This window comes from Aptenodytes forsteri, unplaced genomic scaffold (assembly GCF_000699145.1).
Source record: "Aptenodytes forsteri isolate BGI_AS27 unplaced genomic scaffold, ASM69914v1 Scaffold49, whole genome shotgun sequence".
NCBI lineage: Eukaryota > Metazoa > Chordata > Aves > Sphenisciformes > Spheniscidae > Aptenodytes > Aptenodytes forsteri.
Window position 1 is genome coordinate 3,867,818 of NW_008795125.1, and position 20,578 is coordinate 3,888,395.

A 20,578-nucleotide genomic window follows, 5' to 3' on the forward strand; every position below is an offset into this window, starting at 1 on the left:
TTAATCAAAGCCTCCTATTACCACAGTAACAGGAATTATCCTTGAGCAGACTTTAGTTAAGTCTGGGACCTACACTGGGCCCGCGGATAGGACATAGCATTCTACACTTAGAAAGTGCAGTGTAACACTGTCTAATCCTCACAATGCTCTAGCAAATGTACATAAGAGCATTACTCTGCTTTGCAGAGGGGAAGGCAGACACAGCAGGCAAGCCAAAAGATACGAAGGGATTTGCAGTTTATAAATATTTTTTTCCGAGACCCTAATGTACTTCTCCCCCAAAGTAAAACCCAATGTAGAAAAATGCTTTACAGCTTTAAACACATGCCCAAGTGCCCTCAAAAATCAAAGGGCTTTAAGTATACAGATGTGAGCTAAGCACACTTAAGTATCCTGCTGGATTACACACTGACACAGATTTGATATGACTGAGCGAATCCACAGTCCAGTAACAGGCGTGTGTTTAAAGCCAAGGCAGTTGCCTCGTACAACATACGCATTGTACAATACCCCAGTATTTCACCTAGGAGTTGTTCTGCAAAGGGACAGGTGTCTATATGAAAGAGTTAGGAAAGCGTAGAGACACTGAGAAGAGTTTTCCCCTTTGCTAGCATCCTGCTTTACCTAGAAAAACACAACTTTTTAATTTCAGTTTAACCAGAGCTACCCTAAGGCCATGCTTCCTGCAGCACCTCTTCTTTTTCCAGCTGGGAAGTTTGTCCAGGCAGCTTCCACGTTGAAGACTTGGTCACTGCTGCCTCTCAGTCATGGCTTTCAGAGGCTCTGGATGCAGCTCTGGTCCCAGCAGACGGTAGACGTGCCATGCTCATCCTGTGCATCTGATCTGGGGCCCTGGGACGTACTGGGGGTGCTGCACTGATGACTTTGGCATGTTCAGAGCATCCAGGAGACCCGGGCAGGCACTGGCTGTGCCATAGACAGTCTTGTCCCTCACTGCACCCATCTTCTCAAATCCCAGGCTAAATTATAGGACACTTCCCTGGAAATAAAGAGTATCAGAGGAACGACGTTACTGGTTCTTCCTTTTAACTTAACCAGCCTTCGAGACTCCAGAGTTTTGAATAACTGGCCAGGCCAGAAAGAAGTAACTGTTATTTAACATGATTCGATCCATTTTGCTGTAACAGTCAGTGTTCATCTATCCTTGCAAAAAATTATGTTGTGCGGGATGAAATATTCATCTTTCCTAGAAAGGTCTGGAGCACTGAAATTCCTTTTGGTTGGAAAGAAACTTCTTGGAACTGTTTTACTCTTATAAGTTTACTAATTTGTACAGCTTGGGTAACCAGGAGAATCCCAAGTTTTAACCACATGTAGGGCCCCATGTAAAACTCATCTCCTTGTTCCCTCAATAAATGTGATTAGTAAATGGCTTGGCAATGCTCTACCTGGGCAGGGAGGACAAAAAATAATTCACAGTGGAGAGTCATGATCTAAAGATAATTCAGCATAAGACCAGGATGAAAGGCAGAAAGAGATCAAACACCTTTCAGAGGGAAATACTGCTTCTTACATTGCAAATAGAGGGTATCAAAGAAAACACAGATGAATCAGAATAGGAGCTTTTCCTTCAAATGTTAAGCACATTTTGAAGAAGAGATCCTGCATACACTGACGTTTGCAGTGAAGTGCTGCAGAAATGGCTTCTCCTATTCTTTCAGCCTTGCAAATATACCCACTGAAAAGGTAAAAAAGTGAACAGAAAAAAATGGCATTGCCTAAAAGGGGTTTGGGAGGTTTCTCTGCAGGATCTGCAGCTGGAAGCAAGGTGTGAAACAGCAAAGAAAATGTTGAGTGCAGGAAAAAAGTCCCAACAAGGAGGCCTGTGGGGAAGGGAAACAGACTGCCAGTGAACTGGTTAAACCCCAGCCCTTGGGTCATTTGAAGTGAAATGAGAACACGCTGCAGAAAACATCTGCACAGGCAAGAATAAGATCATCTAACAGGGATTTTCCAGGAATAGTGTCTGGTACAGTAGAACAGGCTGAAATTGCATTCTATCAGACCAATCTCTCCTCATGGCTGGTTGTTTCCTTTCAGAAAAGTGGCCTATATAGGACATACAAAAATGTATAGGTGTCAAAACATACCCCCCGTGTTTGCATCTTCTGCTTTCTCCTGACTACCAGGTCTGTGATCTGCCAGTTTATGCATGTTAATTTGCAAAGGTCCTCTCTGAAGGAGAGCGCTGGGTGGACCATCACCCCTGTTTATGACACCTGTTAGACCCAGATTTTTCAGACCTTTACCCAATGGTTATATGGGTTGAAATAGGTCCACGGAGACAAAGGTTGTTGAAGGGAAGAGACCACACAAATGGCATGATCACATTGTAGCCATATGTTTGGGTTAATACCTATCCTAGACTGTAGTCTCCATTGTACTAGCCTGATTACCTCGTATAAACAATGCATGCCTTACAACGACTGTGCCCTTGAAGAAGAATTAGAAGACTGATAGAAGGGGAACATCCTGCCCTAGAAGGCGTCAGAGGCTAGATGATTGCCAAAACCACAGGAAGTCAGCAAGAAACTGCGGAAACTAGGGGAAAGGTAAAGGCGGCAGGGGGAGATCGTGACCACCAACTCAATTCAAGACTGGAAAGACTTGCCCCCCCCCACCTGCAAGGAGTACGCATGCTAATTTACATAGCAAGCGAGGTTAATTTGAACATAACTAACCAATGAGCATGAATTTAGGCGGGCTTTTACTAATCATGTAACAATATAAATACGCTGTAGTTCTTTCTTTGTGTGGTGGGCTAGCTTTGTGGAATTACCACCTAGCACCCATCTTTGCGCAAACATGAGATAAATAAATAAATATCTCGGCTCTGTGTGTACGGTTGGCTTATTGCACACCAAGTACCAGATGCTGCTTGTCATCACCAACATCATCACCAGGCCAGAAATACCTGGCGCTCCGGAGAGGAGTATATTTTTCGCACACAGAGCATTCCCAGCAGTTGCATTGAATACTGACACATACATGGACTTAGGCAGCTCCTGAAATGCTTTGCTGAACAGAGAGGTCAGCAAAGTCAGGGACTTATTTTCAGGGCTTAGGAGCAAGTAAGGAATCCTATTAGAGTCAATGGAAACTGCCAGCACCATTAAAAATCAAGTCATGTGGCTAATTGAGCAAATAGGTAGTCAGGCAACTGCCTTAAAATGCTGTAAATTAATGATCTCGCCACATGCAAAGTCCTCATGCTTTGGACTGAAGTTCTCTTAAGCAAGAGATGGTTAGAATCATAGAATGGTTTGGGTTGGAAGGGACCTTTAAAGGTCTAGTCCAACCTCCCTGCAATGAGCAGGGACATAGCTAGTTAGAAGAAAGCATAGGAAAAAAAGTTGCTTAACTCTGCCCCACTGCAGCTAAGAACATACTCTTTGATATATGGATATACTCCACAGACATACTCATTTTTACTTTTCATGAACAGCAGTAGAGGTTTACTTTGTTAACACCCGACAGCCCCTCAGCTGAGCCCCCAGTTATTGCTTTTGAGAGCAGCCCCAGGATGAAGTGCCAGGAGATGGGCTGAGCTGAGAGCACGCAGAAGCTTAAGGTCGGTAAAGCCATACCTTTGGGTAGCAATGCGTTGTTTAACAGGTTCAGCTGCCACATAACACTACAGAACAAGCCTGCACCAACACGGGTGACTGGATTAGTTTGAACCATTAGTAAAGGTGATTTAAAATAATCAGGCTGCTTTGTGCCTGAAGCAGACAAGGGCTGTGAAGGATCATCTCTCCTAATTCCAGCTGTCCCAGATGCAAATCACTATAGTTCCCACTAGATCAACTCAGTCCCTCCATCACTAATTACCGCTCTTTTTGGTTTTCTAACTAGGCATATCCTGTGTTGCTTCCCAGCCCATTTCCAAGTAAAATGAGCCACATGAGTAGATCTCTATCTTTTAAACTGTTCAGTGAAATAATCTGTTACTCCAACTGGATTGGGTTAGTGGGGAGCAATTCTGCAGGCAATGAGGAAACAATAACCCTTGCAGGGAGAGGAGGCAATAATTTCTTCAGCCAACAGTGCAGCTGAAAGAGTCTGTGTCCAAAGCCCAGGAACATCACACGTTCTGCTTCTGCAATGCCAAGAAATTTAACCTTCTGCTGGAGGTGGTGACTTGTTAAACCATTCCAGAAAGTCCCACAAGAACATATCCTTAGGCAAAAACCAGCACTAAATTATGTGGGGATAGATTAAATGGCTGCTGGAGAACTATTACCTTTGTGCAAGCTTTATTTGCTGATGTACATTTAATTATGAGAATGGAAAATACAATCCTCTTTATGACATCCATACTGTAAAACTAGAATTAAGCAAAGGTACCCAGAGATGTAGGCATGTACTCCCATGAATATAAATCCATAAATTAAATACAAAAATTAAACAAGCCTCTTTTCCAGGATTCCTTTTCCAGGAATCAGTTGCAACAGTTTCTTTTCTTATTCAGAAGACATATGCTTGCATCTTAAAAACAAACAAACAAACAAAAAATTTTGGGAAGGAGTGGGTGGATTATTTAAATACCAGTGAGGAAGGCAAGCTTATTACGATAAGAATGATGTTGACACAAAAGGGATAAGAAGATATAATCTGACCATGCACACATTTAGGCTTGTCATTTTTTATCATTACAGTTCTTGATCTAGCTTCCAGTTAGAGCAGTGAGGCCAACAGCTCCACCGGAGCTACAGCTTGTTGCAGTTCTTACTAGGAGTTTCCTAGACCAGTTGCCTTCAGTGTCAAGTTGGGATGCAGTGATCTGAAAAAGTCTCACTACTGAAAGTATTTGTACACTCTTTTGGGTGAAATTCAGAAGTGCAGACTCTAAGACTGTGGAGTTTTGGATACTCCTTTCTCTGTCAGGTATGCTTATGATACAAGCAAAGCTCCAAACTCTGCCCCATCCTAGGCCAGCCTTGTGAGACCTACTCAATTCATACTTGATGCTGAAATTTTGGGTGGGATTTTCCATGCTCCTCCATATCTTCAAAAGTTGTAACAGCCGTACAGGCTAGAAGCTTCTAACCTTTTTCAAGGTTACATACCCTTGTGGTATGTACTATACTATGTCACAAATGACAAGCCTTGAAGTATTTACCCTCATGAATACCCATCTGCCTTTACATATTCCAGGGCAGAGAGGGTACTGGGAAGAGATGAGGATCTCAGCCCTTCTCTGCCAGTCACACTGTGTAGTGAGTCCAACATCTCCAATGGACCATCCTGGGATACCACAAACAGCCACGATGTCACGGGTGATAGATAGCACAACTGTGTGGCTGTTCCCCTCTTTAGTTATACAGCAGGGAAGAAACATAATCCATCAGCCCCATTAAAGGCAAAAGCAAGGGGGCTATTACTCCTCTCGCCCTTCCCCATTTTCTCCTCACCTGCTCCAGATAACTGACAGTTTTGCTTCTCCTGTACAAACACTGTTAAAAAGCAAGCAATTGCCCATGTGGAAACAGAATTTTCCTGGGGGGCTGCACAAAGACCACAAAATTAACTCCCTGAGGAACCAATGAAAATTAAGTACACTGAAATCCTCTGAATCACATACTCCTCCAACTTGGAAGACAATGAGACAATAAACATGGGATATATCTTAATTACATTATTTAATGCACAACTGGAAAGTCCGTATACAGACTGGTGGAGAGAACCTGGCTAGATCAGAACAGAACAGGAGAAGCCTATACAGGACAGCGGACAGGGAGGAGGAGACAAGAAAGATGAAGTAACAGGCAGATTGTCAGGCAATCCCCCCAGCCTTGGAAAAGAGATGTGTACAGCATCAGATAGGGGCCAAGGGGAGTGAGATGTAATAAGGTCATCCCCCAAAGACCCAGGAAACCATGTAAAGCTCTTTTTTTTTTTTAATTGAATGAAGCTTTTCTCAATGAATATTCCAAGGATACAGTTTAAAACTGGATTAAGAACTACATCAAATTTGGGGTAACACCCAGAAGAATAGCTCATGATTTTGACCACAGGAGGGCTCCCAGGTTTCATTAATGCATATGGAAACCTTTTGAGAAAGGCTAGAAATAGATCATGAGGCATGGAAGATGAAAGCCATGGAGTTGCACCCTTAGTTTAGACTGGACACCTGCTAGGCCAGCTGAGCACGCTACATATAATGGCTTTCTTCTTCAAAATAGAGAAAAAAAAGGAACTATTTTTCTGCAAACTTCTTTTTCTCTATTGCCATAGAAGAATCATTATGAACATGTCAGGTGTTAGATCCCTGAGGCAGCAGTGTTTCTTCTGGTATTACCAGTAAGGAGAACCTTTTAAATTAAAGAGGTTTTTGCGAGTGAATAATGTTTGGGGATTCAATTTTTCTTACATGGGAAAGGACTATCAACATCTGACCAGCTTGCAGCCCACACAGATTAGATACAGCCTGCCAGAAGATAACACATCGGCTCTGACCTGCTTCCTACTGTCTTTTTCTCTAGACTCTGCATTTGCAGCCAGTAGGTGGGTTACAGACCGTAAGTTCATCCAGGGGCCCTTGGGCATGGAGAGGCAATGGTGGTCAAGGCAGATGAACATCTGATTAAGTGAGGTGGGTGGGGACAGCTGTTCACATGGTTGTACCATGGAGGAGGAAGAGGAGGGTACAGTTGCTGTTGACCAAGAACACCATGCCCATGCACCCCAAAACACATCCCAACAGCCAGCTAGAAACACAGAAAAGACTAAAAGTACAAATGACAATGTGCATCAGGACGAGAGCAGGTGAAAGTACAGCCATCACCAGTGTCCTAGGGACTTTCTTAGATGAAAAGGGACAGATGAGCCAAGAAGACAGTCTGCCACAATCCCCACTGAAGTCAACGCTGAGACAGATCCTGACGTCTGATGTGTCTGGACAGGGTCTGAACATCCCAGTCCCAGAGGAGAATATACTGACATTATTAATAGTTAATTTTCTCAGTTGTTAGTAATGGTCTAGTCAGTCATAGCCTGTGTGGAGAATTTCTGGTTGATACATCACATCTTTGAGGTCCTACCCTCAATGACATTAAATGCCTCCATACAAAGCCACGCACATAGGTAAAGGTCACCACCTTAAATACTCTGAAGAGGGTTTTTATCTGCAAAAGCTGGCCCTGAGGTTTTAACTGTGCTAGAGAAGAAACTGGGAATATATCAGGATCTCCCACATCCTCTCTTCTGCAGAAGGAGTGTGTAAGACCTGACAGAGCTAAGAGCTGGGAGAGCTGGTGGCAGTGAACACTGTAGAGATATGCATGTGCACAGAAATTGCACTGGCTAGGCTAACACTAGAGCTATTTGGAGATGATGAACAGGTCAAAAGCGGGAAGAAAACAGGGAGGCCAGCAAAAAAAAAATAGCGGTGATAAAGAGATAAGAGAGGAAGTTTCCCACTTCAGGAAACAGAAGAGGCTGAACAGGTTGAAGGTCCAGGAGATGCTGCCAGAAGGAAACCAGGGCTGGAGAAGATTTATTTGGCAGGTTTATGAAGTCCCTGTTCCCCCTGCATCTGGCTGCTTCTGATAGATCAGTCCTTCACGTACAACAGATGAAATAGCTCCCTACTTTCTGCACACAGCCAGGAAACAGAAAACTTCTCAGGAAAATATCCCCTGAGAAGGATCTCATCCTTTTCCGTTGAGGGTTTATGACAAATAATCCCACCTTTTTTCTAGTAAATTCCAGTTTTAGGGTAAATCAGTTACAGCTGTGCTAATCCACAATTACTAACTTTGCTGATCTCTTCATGGTGAAACCTGCAGATGAAACCAGGGTGACCTCCATCTGCCTTTCCGTACCATATTTAGAAAACAGCGGGTAAGGTAAGGCTCCAGAATGACTGTGCACATACTGTGGATGCTATAGCAGGGCAGGGATTTTTCTTTGTGAGGGCAGGTCTGAATAGGTTACATCCCAAACTTTTGACTTGTGAAGGCAAAGAAACCTGCGGTTTTGTTTACCGCCATTGACTGCTGCAATGCTGCTTTTTATGTCAACATACATTTTAGTAAATGTTAGCTTGTACTCTGTAGTGATGGGCTGTTTGCAGTAACCTTGGGAATACTGCTCTTATCTTATATTTACACAACAAGTGCAAAGAAAGGAGATTAGGTATTTTTCCACAATGTTTAAAATGCCTTTTTTTCTCCTGTCTTGAACAAGGGCTGAACTTTAAACGTTTCAAACACATATGGCCCCACTTGGAAGATATACAGTTAACACGGTACTAATCATTTGCTGGCAGGTCTATCCTGATCAAAGTATACTTGTATCACCATGACTATACCATGTATGTCAGGTCAAGTGCAACGGTTGTCTGGGACTGCAGCGAGGGAAATAGAAACTAAAGTCACAAAACTGAGCTGGACTAGGACTACAGACAGGATGGACAGACACATAGTGTGGCGCCCCTCTGGAGACAGGGGAGGGCTCTGGTGAGGAATTAGAGCTATCACAAGCATTTTGATGGATGGGACTGATAGAAAACTAAGTCAGCATGATTTACTGTCCCCAAAAGGAAGGGAGTTTTGCTTCTATAGCCTTGTATTCAAATTTTATTTCAGCCTCAGTGATTCTGAGGCTTCTGCTTTACAAAACTTACCCTGTGCCCTCCCACCAGTGGTAGCACTACCAGAAGTGTTTTAAAAATACCACATATCAAATCCCATGCAGGAGTGCTGTGACCAGCTTTACTGGGCTTACCGTACGCATGTCCTTAAACGTATTATTCAGCCTCTCCATGCCACAGTTTCATCCATGCCTGTGATAACAGCCACTTCCCAGGAAGGCTGTGAAGTTTCGTTTGTCCTCTGTGCCAAAACACCAGAATAAACCCCACTGCCATAAGCGCAAAATGTGTTTGAAGAGCACCGGAGCTGAGGGGAGGTGGCAGGTCTGCAGCACCCACACACTCCCCTGCCCTGGGAAAGCCTGGTTTTCTCTCATGTCTCTTGCAGGGCAGAACAAGTGCATTTGCCCTCCTGTGGGTAGGGAGCTTGCAGTTTAAAAAAAAAAAAAAAAAAAAAAAATTCTCTTGCTGCTTAGCACCACGAGCAATATCTCCTCTGTCTCCTGCAGAGAGCAGCTGAGGTAAGCTGCACAGCTCTGTAATACAAATTTAAAGTTAATTAAAGATGTTTGGGGTAGACGTGAGACTGAAGGCAAGGATTGCTGGAACATCAGCTCCAGCTGCTACAAATTTGTTTCTTTCAGGTCAGATCCTGCAGTCTGTCCTCACTGTACACACCCCGACACTTCCAGAGTTCATGCGCTGCTCCTGCAACCAGCAACACCTCCAGAGGGGAACTCCTTCAACTTTCCTGAGAAGTTTTCTGCTTCCTGGCTGTGTGCAGAAAGTAGGGAGCTATTTCATCTGTTGTACGTGAAGGACTGATCTATCAGAAGCAGCCAGATGCAGGGGGAACAGGGACTTCATAAACCTGCCAAATAAATCTTCTCCAGCCCTGGTTTCCTTCTGGCAGCATCTCCTGGACCTTCAACCTGTTCAGCCTCTTCTGTCTCCTGAAGTGGGAAAAAACTTCTCTTATCTCTATCACTGCTTTTGTTTTCTGGCCTCTCCTACAAGAAGTGCATGTTTTCATTTGTTAAAATCTTCGCCCAATCAGTTGACCGACTGTTCTCATATAAGCACTGAGAAGCTGGGGACTATGGCAGGATTGTTTTGGTGCACCCTCCAGGGACACAACAAGATTGGCCTAATTAAACACAGGTATTTAAATGTAATCATATCCCTGTGAATATTGGAAAACCTTCACAAGACGGCACAGACCTGACAATTATATTTTTTAATTTTCTTATTCATCTGGAGCTGAAAGTGCTTTATAACACAATACAAACTGATCTGCTATTACTAAAACAGTGCCAGCGTCCAAAACTGTTGAACACTGCACCTAACAGCATAAAGGGACTAAAGGCTGGAAATGAAGAACAGGGAAGTAGCAGCAAGCAGAAAGTATCAATCTAATCAAGCTGTTTGCTGACCAGGACAGAATATAATCAGTGGTAATTAAGTATGTCAGTACTGCCAGTATAGGATGGTGACTTTTGCTATAATTCTGCCATCATAACCATGCTGTTGGTCAGGTTACTTGACCTGCTTTCAGTGCTTATCTATTAAGGATGTGTGACTGTGAAAAAGGGGTTAAAAAAAGTAACAGTTTCCTGTAGGAGGGATATTCCAGTTGCATAACTGCCTCTGAAGGATTTTTCCCAGAGCAAAAGGACTCTGTTAGCTGTGCAGGACACCTACGGCTTTTGTTGCCTTGACAATTGCTCAACTGAACTGCCTCTAACTCATTAAACATGCCTCAAATTTACATCACCAACTGCAAACGGTAATTATCCAAACCCTCAAAACTAGTGTTTACTCAACAGAAAAATTCAGTGCTTGTTCTCCTCAGTGGACCACTTGCAGAAGCCAGAGTAATATCAAGAAAAGGAAACATGTAACAGAAGCAAGTGGTATTTCATATTTTCAAAATGGTCTAACAGGAATGGAAAGCAGAGGGGTTCCTTCCTACACACTGCCCTAAGCTAACATTCACCCTGATGAATACCAAAGGGAAATTACAAGTTTCCTTTAAAATGTCTGTTGTTCCTGCAGAGCTCATGTTGCTCAGAGGGATTTACAAGGCTTTAGCCTTGCTCTGGAGCTTTTGTGTTGATAAGGCACCTTTCAACAGGAAAAAACCCCATGCAATTCACAGAAGTCACCACAAACGTTCCCCAGCACAGGTACTTCTGCCAGCATGGTAAAATAAAACAGCAATACTGTGCAAGAACATGGGGCCGAGGGCTGAAGAGAAGTAAGTAGAACAGAAGTAAATTACTAGTATTTATTCTCACAGCAAGCAACTGAGTAAAAAATCACATTTCCCTACACGCTAATCGTCATTCTTTAGTGAAACCAAGATAGAGTTAAACTGTCTCTCCCAGCAATCATCACTTACTGTATTTCAAAAGCAAACTTCTCTGAACACAAGAGGAGGAGTATCTTTCAGAGCATAAATGTTCCTTTGGTATAAATGTCATCTTGTTTTGGAAAAAAATAAAAGAATTACATCATTTGTTAGATTACATTAAAAAACCAAACAAACAAAGCAACAGGTGAATGTCAAAACAACACAGTAGTGGTGGTCTTCAGTTTAGTTTATGAACAACCACATTATATTGCTAAAGTCAGTGTTGGAGGAATTAGGTCTTAACTAAAACCTGTTTTAAATCCAGAGGAAATACCCTTTGTAGCACATGTGAGAACGTAAAGTTTATCATGGCAGGAAGCCCTGCCAAAAGCTTACAGAAAAATATTTCTGTGCTACCAGCAATCACAAGAGACAATTTTTAAGTTGCAAGAATAGGATGTTTCCCAGAGCTTTGTGCAGTTATTAGAAGTTCCATCCTAACATTTTGGGGAGATTTTAAAGCATTCAAGTTTTGCGCTCTTCTAATTTAAACAGAATTTGGCACCTAGAACAATAAAATTTTGTCTGCTGGTCACAAGAACTTTATTATCAGTGTTAACGTGATTAATTCCAGTTTACTACTTTCTCTTAGATGGATGCTACAGGGATGCAAATTGCTAAAATTGTGCCAGATTAATTTTACTTAGGAGACCTGGCTATTCGTCTGTGTACATGGCTGAGATGCTTTCCAGCCCTTCCCGCTTCCCTCCAGCATTTGTAACCCTCGAAGAGAAAATAGACACAAACCACTTTGGTAGAGAGAGGGAAATCTGTAACCCCAAACAATGGCTTTGTAATAGTGCTACTAGTGGGTTCAGCCTCAAGAGGCATTCTAAACAATAATGTATCTTTTACATCATCTAACTACACTAACTGTAATGCTCCATACCATATGCCTTCTATAAAAGCTGTCCAAGCCAAACCAGGCCATTATCTAGATACTGGTATACAACAGTGACTCTTCCATTGGCTTAGGACTGTGCCATGAGTGTCACTCATAGGGGCTTGCCAGGATTATGAGACTCTGACTGCACAGACGTAGCCAACAGAGACTTGACCAGGTAGGTGATGGATGTAAATCACATGCACTGTATGGGGTTCACAGTACCAGAAGTTATATAGTGCAATCAGGCCAAGGGGCTTCCTCTGAGAATGAGGGCTGGCATTAAGCCTCAGACTTGGCCTCAGATTAGGGGAAAACTCCCCAAATTCTGGCCATTAGAACAAGATGATGAAAATCAGATTTTCTCCTTCTGGGTAAAAGCCCACTGCTGGGTGTTTAGCGATGTCACCTCTGTCAACATCTGCCTTATCTCAGCTTCCCCCAAAGTCAAAGCAAAACACGATGGAACAGGTATTCCAGGAACCAGCCCAGAGCAACAGCGGTGGAGAAGGGATGCAACACAGCCTGGCTGGTGACCGCGGATGTTGTCACCTCACATCCTCCCCATGGCTCCAGAGCAGGGCCAAGTGGCCTCAAGCGTGGGGTACCCCTGGTAGCTTATATGACACCAACCAACCTCCTCTCCCAGCTTTGTCCCTATGGCAAAACCTAACCACTACTGTGCATGTCTTTTATGGTCTCACTGCTGAGTACCAGCGCAGGGCACTTGGGCTCCCGGCTGTCCTCTTACCAGCCAACCTAATCTCTTGAGAAGGGCTCTGCCCGGTGAATAAGAGAGATCTGGCAGCACTCAGCTGCCTGCAAGTCCCTCTGAATGTCCCTGTAAAAGGAAATCAAAACACATTAAAAAAACTGAATGTGTGGTTTATTATATTTAAGATGCTATTTGTCTATAGGGTTTAAATATATCTGTCACATAGTTAACAGTAAATGAATGTAATTTTACACGTTCAGTATTTTGATACACAGTACAGGACTACAAGTGTGGTAAAGGAGCATGGGAAATTAGTATTTCCTTGATGCACGTATCAAATCCTGCAGCACCACTTAAAAGCTCAGAGTAAGGACTCAAGCTGCAGTATTACAAGCGCTACTAAATAAACCAAGAGACATACCTATATTAAACATTAAAGAAACAAAACAAATGACACAAGGGTTTAATATTTAAGATTTGATACAGGATTAAAACACTAATATTTTTAATGTCCTGGTTTCAAATTAATAAATATAAAAACAATATAAAAATATACACCAGTTGATAAAAGGATGCACTGAGTAAGGTTAGAAAGCTAAATTTCACTTTCAAACGTATGCAGGTATGTCTTTAGGGAGAGGATTTCTGTGTAGCTGCGACTGGTCTTTCGGAAGAAGTCCAAGCTTGTGAGCTGTTCGATATCACGCACACGTGCAGTGTGCATCTTAAGTAGATCTTCAACCCACTTTGATTCATCCTCCAAGCTCTGAAATGGAAAAAAAAAAAAAAAAAGAAAAAAAGAAAAAAATGTTTCATAACATGCCATGTCAAAAGTCAGCTCTGAAAACAAATGCAACTTTTCTGAAGATTTGGTCCATTTGAACAATCTGTGCCCTATTCACGAATGACTAAGGTAAACAAGTTCCAAGAAAACAGATTTGAAACTTCACATGCAAGAGGATTCCTACAGTTTTATTTTGGGACCCATTTTAGGATGGGCTTGAGACAATTACCATAGTCATCTGGGAAAAACTGGCCCCATGTTGCAGGTGTTTCAGAAGAACAGCCATATGCTTTTAGAAGATCCATTGGTCACTACATATTTTTTATCTCAGAGAAAGAGCTCTGTATTAATCAGTTGTGTATTACCAAAGCCCAAATTTTAGGCTGTTTACCTTTGAACCCTACCTCTACACATTATTCTCATCTGACCTGCACCTCATCTAACACAATATTATTTTAATCTTTCCACTTTACTGCTAGGAGAACATTACGATTCATTAAACAGTTGGGACTATGGTTTATGTTGGTACCTGTAAAATCCAGTTATTAGAACATACATATTATTCACTGATAGAAAAAAGACTTTCACTAAGCATTTCCCAATACAGAAATAAAAATCAGGAAGGTGATGCTGCCAGAGTGATCGGGGTCGGGTTGCGTGGGTGTAATCTCTCTTAGGGGGCTGCTCCTGCTGCATGCCTTGTGCCAGCTCCAGCATTTGTTGAAGCCATCCACAAACTAACGTAACTCACTAACACATCAGAAAATCAGCCCTGCAAAACACTGCAGTTACTGGCTGTTTGAGTGCGTTAAGCAGCCCAGCAACGTGTCCCGTGAGCATTGCAGCCAGCCCCAAGGACTGCATGGTGGGGAGCAGATGTGGGAAAAGGACAGAGCAAACAGGACTTTTCCCCCTTTGGCCTCTCAGGCCGGTACGTCTACACTGCTTTCGGGGAAGCAAGTTAGGAAAGGAGGGTTGTGCCTCCAAACATTTGGACCCCATGTGTCTTGGAAATCTTGCTGGTTAAACTCTATTTCTGGGCTTACTCCTGAAAATGAGGCCCTTTCTGACTGTCTCAGCCAGGTCCCCCTACGAAGTGATCCTCTCACCATTCAAGACTACGCTTCAGCAATGCCAGAGCCTACCCAATGCAGTAGATGTGCCACAGACCAGGCTGTGTGTCACCCCGCAAAGGCCAGGAGGGTGAGCATGATCGTTTGCACAGAGAGGACACGAAGTACCAGCTAGGTCACAGCCGGCTGCTTTAAAGCAAACGTCCATGACCCAGTCAGCACTTGTCTGTTTTGAAGCTTTTCAGCTCCAAACCGACTTTCCTCTCCATGTCGCTAGCAACCTGAGGCCCCAAACCAGGCCTGGAACATGAAAAGATAGATGCAAATTAAGAGGGAAGAGAAGGGAGCATGCCCTGCTCACTCCCCGTCGCCTGCAGTGCCATGCTCCAGGAATGCTGCCTGGCAGCACACGGCTGCAGGAAGCCCCCTGCTCAGCCTTCAGCCTGGCGATCAGATTGCTAGTCTGCAAATGGGCCTCAACAGGGTTGTTACTGCAAATGCAGTCACTGTAACATTTTTATTGTCTTCAAGCCTTCCTTCTGAGCAGGAAATCTTCATTTTACAGAGCTCAGAGGGAAGTCCCATTGCTACAAAGCTCACTTTTTTGAATACAAGGAGGATTCCTAAGAGTTTGCAGAAGATCTGCAATACGACTAAATCACAGGACTATGAGGTTGGTTTTAAACCAAGTCCAGCAAGACAGCATTTAAATGACCCCAGAAAATCAATCAACCGATCTAGGTTTTAGTTTTTCCATTCCACAACGGGCCCATGAAACCTCAGGTCCAGCAGCAAGGATTTTAAACACAGTGATCAGCTAACATGGTATTCTATTACTGCAGAACAACGAATGAAGTGTATACATTTAAAATGATAGTTTTCTCCATCTGTGCTGGTTAGTCTCACCTCAATAGTACAGTGAGTCTTAGAAGGAAAAAATAATAATTGAAAACATGGAGGTAAATAGAAATAAGCAATCAATTAGGAGACCAACCTAAAATCCACTGGAAAAGATACCAGATATTCTGGACAAAAGAATCTCTCTGGATATCACATTATTAGCTGAAAGCTGAACATGATCAGGGTGTAGACAGGTGGGTGAGGAACTCACTTATTGAAAGAGAAATGTAAAGGTTTTGCTAAAAGGGAAAATAGCGGCCTGGAGGAGGTTTCTAGTAGGGTTCCTCCAGCTCTGGTCTTGGAAAGGATTTTGTGTAATGTTTTCATACATGCTTTTTGTGCCAAGGTCATTAGCGTGCTAGAAACAAAACAAAACACAGTTGGGAGCTCCTGTCAATGCAGAGGAAGATTGCAATAGCATACTGGAGGATACAGATGGGGGAGTCCCTGGTATAGTATGAAACTGGGTTATCCACATTGACGACAAAAATTTCTGCTAAGCTGGGAGCTTCTCAGGTGAAACAGCAGATAGAGAAGGACCAGGGTGTACTGGTTGTGCATGATTGTGAGCCATCATTGTAACACAGCTATGGAAAAAACAAATCCTAGATAGTATCAGAGGAGTTGTGTCCAGTGGAAAGAAAACCATTTTCATTTTGAGATCTCAGCAGGAGTACTTTATCTCATTCATGTTCTGGGGCGGGGGGGGGGAAATTAGAATGTTGAGGGGTGGGGAGAGGGGGGGGGGGGGGAATCAGACTGGAACAGATGCATAGGAAGGCTACTAAAATGCTTATCCTCTCTAAGGAGAAGAGCAAAAAAGATCCAGGGTCTCTCATGAATAGAGAGAAGTATATGCCTTGAGAATCATCATAAATCATCACTAGGGTAAATCCCAAAGAAGCCCAGTGAAGGGCTATTTAAGCCATAGAAAAATGTTGACACAAGAATAAATGGGTATAACCTCACCATGAATAAACACAGTTTGGAAATGGAACAAATTCAAATGAGAAGAGTAGTGGTGTTCTCCAACGTCCGTGTGAAGAGAGAGAAAGTGTGTGCAACAAGAGCAGAGTTGGGGGAAAGCTAATATTTCTTCAGATCTTAAAAGAAAGCTGTGGAGAGGTTAAGGAAAAATTCTTATATTACCCCATGCATTTCATCCATGAAGTATGTGAGGTTTTACACAACCACTTCTTTGAACAAATCAGATGGAACACCATGTGCAAAAGTAAGACTGACACTGTATTTGAACGGCAAAATTTTGCCTGACTGTATTTTCATTCAAGAGCTACATTTAAATATTTTTGGAGTGGTTCTTTGCTATGTAAAAAGCATAGACCAATATCTGCTAATGACCTTGTAGTAGCACTGAAGTTCCTCCCAGAACTGTAAATACATACACCATAAGTAGCATGACCTACAGAGAAAAGAAGCCTGGGTTGGAACGTAAGAAATCAAAGCGTAAAAGAGGCCATTATTCTAAATAGTTCATAAAAAAGGTTTCAGCAGTTTAAGAGGACCATGACAAGCAATATAGGGAGGAAAAATTGACTTTGTCATAAAATTACATACGGGTAGAGATACAAGGACAGAGGCACTAATAACTGCCAGATTAGTAACTTCCAGATCACCAACTGGACCTTGATTCAGAGGAAAGCAGTCCAGAGAAAAACCACAATAAAATATAAGTAGGACTTTCCGAGACTTCTGGTGGAAGACAACTCTGCCCAAAGCAGTTAAGAGTCTAAACAGGGGGAAGCCAGACCTGCTCAGGAGAGAAGGATGCTGCTCCAAAAGCGTGGTTTTAAAAAGAGGGACCTGAAAGCAGGCGATGTTTGATGAATGAGAAAGAGACAGTGTTCCAGGTGAATTGTGTACAGAGTTGGAATGACTATTTCTGCCTGTAGCTGGAACAGGAGTCTTAACTTTATGTGCCAATACAAAATTCATAACCTTAATGCGTTCATTCAGGAAACGATCTCCTGGCAGCCTATAGTGAAGCATCTGTGTGCAGGAATCCACACAGCTGTGTAATGGGAGAACAAGTTCAGGCGGAAGGACAAGTCTAAATACAGCTGCCTGGGAGGACTGCTGTCCTTGCAGAGCACCAGAGCCCGCGGGGACCCAACTGCTCTCCTGCCGCATGATCAGCTGCCGAGTGCACATGTTACTTTCTGCAGTTCTGACCAGACCGAAGCCTTTGTACTTCACCAAGATTCTTACACTATAGGATCTTGCATCCTAAGGAAGATAGGAAAGGAACCAGGAGGTTGTCTGGTCATCTCTGTTAATAACAATCCAAACTTTTCCTTTGAATCAAGACATGTTCTGGAAACGGCAAGAGCTGGCACTCTACCCTTGGCAGGTTTTACCATATAGCTTTAATACTGTGTGGGTTGGATGTAATCACGCTGTCTGATGCACCCAGACTGCCATAGCAGACAGACTATATTGTACCTACATATGGAAACAGACCTCAGTAAAAACATCAGGCTGGCTGCTAGCACAATACGTCTACGCACACAACCTCCCCCCAGTCTGCTCTGAGGTTACACTGACAGTGTCTGCCAAAACATAGAAGCCTACAGGTTGTTTACTGCCAACCTACTGTATGTCAGTTCTTCCAGACAATTTTAGGTACAGTAATAGTTCCATGTTTTCTCTGATATCACAGGGGAGTAGTTTTGTCTAATGAGTTGAACATGACACTTAATAGAGTCACTACCCTATGCTTTCATTTAAGACATCATTGAGCACTAGCATCTAACAGTAATGGGGTTTCACATGTCCCAGGGATATATTTACCAAGGGGCTACAGAAGTGCAGTAGAACTTACATTGCAGGTCTCATCATTGTCAGGCCGGTGGGGAAGGATGTATGAGAGAACGGAGAGTGGTCCATCACACTTGTCGGCTGGCTGAGTGAAATCTAAGCAGCTGGTTATGATGGTATAGTAATGAGTAGGAACGGGGATGGCACTGCCTTCCACAAACCTGGGGGAATAAAGCAAACATTTATCCACAAAGGATAAACCTGTTTGGAAGCAGGTTACACAAACAGCATGGTCTTTCCTCTCCTACCTGTGAGGACACATGTATGTTGTTGAAAAGTGTTTGATTCCTAAACACTATCTGAAAATGAGCATTCAGTTAGCTCATGTTTTGATACTGTGCTATAGAAATACCACACACCAGTGCTGAAAGGCTTCTTCCATTCAGGGACATAGAAAGTATTACTGAATTAACAAAAGACTTGAGTATCTAACTCAATAGCACTGCTATGGTTTGCTCCGGTATCCAGTTGTCAACTCTTAAATTCTGGAGAATTTTAGAGAAAATAGATTATTTGGAACATAATTCAGCTTCGTCTCAAGGATGAATGAACACTTAATTTCAAAGTCAAGGTGAACAGTTACCTGCTGAATGGCCGTTTCCTTATTTTTACCACTGTCCTACCTACAGGGGCATTCAGTCTTGATGAACAATAATTTTAGAAAGAGCTAGAATAATGAAAATCAAATAATGTGCAGATAATGAATTGTTTAAGATAAAGCCATCATTAAGAGAAGCAACAGCAAATCAATTTAAGGACAAGCTCTTACTGTTTTATTTTGTCAGGTGTGTCATGTAAACCGTCATAGTCATAGTCAAAGATTGGTCCACTTATAACATTGACTCCGTTTCGTTCAGTGGCATATCTCTTCACCAAAACCCTTTGGAAATAGTTCCATACCTCTGTGGGGAAAAAAAAAAACCAACAAAAAATAAAACACACCAAAATTTGGATAAGTCAAAACATGTCAAGATTACAAACATTTTTTTTTTTCCTGAAAATAAAAATCCAGTGGGCATCATTCACACGATGGTAGGGGAAATCAAAGACTAAACATCACAGATTTACTGCAGCTTCATTCAGTTTGGTCAATAAAGCCTATTCAGACTTCTTTGTTGATTTTTTCCCCCCAACCAGCGATAGGGAAATGCACGGTACCACTCCCAGGCTGGCATTGCCATAGACATTGCACAGAGAGCTTGCTGTTTCTTCATCAAGCAGTAGAAACAGCTATTCACACGCTTTTGATGTTCCTGTAAACACTTCCTTTGTCTTTCTTATCTAGTTACAGGGAATGGTGCTGTGTTTTTTTTTAATTCTAGAAAGGAAACAGCACCGTGATTAAAAGCAAAACCCAAACATTTTAAAAGAAAGGGAAATACAAAGGTCACATTATTCCAGTTAAGTTCTCCTTGGATACAAAATGTCTAACTTTTAAATTAGGTACCGTCAAGGATGACCAAATTATGACATGGCATCTCATTACAACTTTTGGGAAGAGCATGACACTCTTTCTCCCACCACACCCCCCTCAAACTTAACAAGTTAAGATGCTTGCAGAGATGGGAAACACACTGGAATCTCCAGTTACATCATTCTTTTCCTTCTTTTTTCCTTTTTATTTTAACACTAACAGAAGTGTGTGTAAACAAAACATCTCAGGCTTGTAAAAGTTTAACTTTTGTCTTGCCAGCTCAGACCGTTATGTCCATGGTTCCCTGGTGCTGATGGCAACGCCAGCCTCAGCAAGTTCCCCAGTACGCCTTGTCCTAAGACTGCTCAGTGCCACATAAACTCCCTGCTCGGGCTGATGCAGAGGGCCCCACAAGCAATGGTCTAACAAGAACCTCAGCTGCAGTAACCACTTGGCAGTACCACTCCTCCAGCTGCTCGCTACTCCAATGCATCAGCCTTAACAATAAAAATAGCCCCAAAAGGAAAGCTTCCCCCCTCCACCTTGAGTTTTCCAGCTGAATCAGTTCCCTGCTTGGGTTCCCACTGCAGCTACACAGACAGCAATGCCAGTGCAACACGGGGCCAGGCCAGGGGCCTCATCTTGCAGCTCCAGCAAAGCAGGAGCTGCTTAAGTCAGACTCACTACAGAAAAGATGGATACAGAATTATTGCCTGGGGGGATGGGACGGGACAGTGAATTAAAAAAACAAAGCAGAGGAGTGGGCCTCTGCAGCCAGCACTGCCACCAAAACCAGCATAGTATAAACTGCCACCTCCTATTTTCCCTATTGTGGAAAAAGCTCTGTATAATGAGCTTATAATCAGCTCTCTATATTGCAACCTGCACACATGTAGTGGTTCGTAACTCCCCAGGAATGATATTAGTTCCAGCATTTGTTCTCA

General features: G+C 42.8%; 1 protein-coding gene across 4 annotated transcripts in view; it reads right to left on the bottom strand.

Annotated features, from left to right (window-relative positions):
• Nucleotides 1–12,782: 12,782 nt before the first annotated feature.
• The window catches only part of ENPP2 (ectonucleotide pyrophosphatase/phosphodiesterase 2), a 59,948-nt gene continuing 52,152 nt past the window's right edge, over nucleotides 12,783–20,578 (bottom strand). For all 4 annotated transcript variants that reach the window (XM_009277212.1, XM_019471512.1, XM_019471511.1 and 1 more), the window contains 3 exons: nucleotides 18,990–19,122; nucleotides 18,225–18,381; nucleotides 12,783–13,394 (listed from right to left, as the gene is read on the bottom strand). In XM_009277212.1, coding sequence (XP_009275487.1) covers nucleotides 13,224–13,394; nucleotides 18,225–18,381; nucleotides 18,990–19,122 — 461 coding nt within the window. In that variant the 3' untranslated portion in view covers nucleotides 12,783–13,223. The remainder of the gene's footprint in view (nucleotides 13,395–18,224; nucleotides 18,382–18,989; nucleotides 19,123–20,578) is intronic.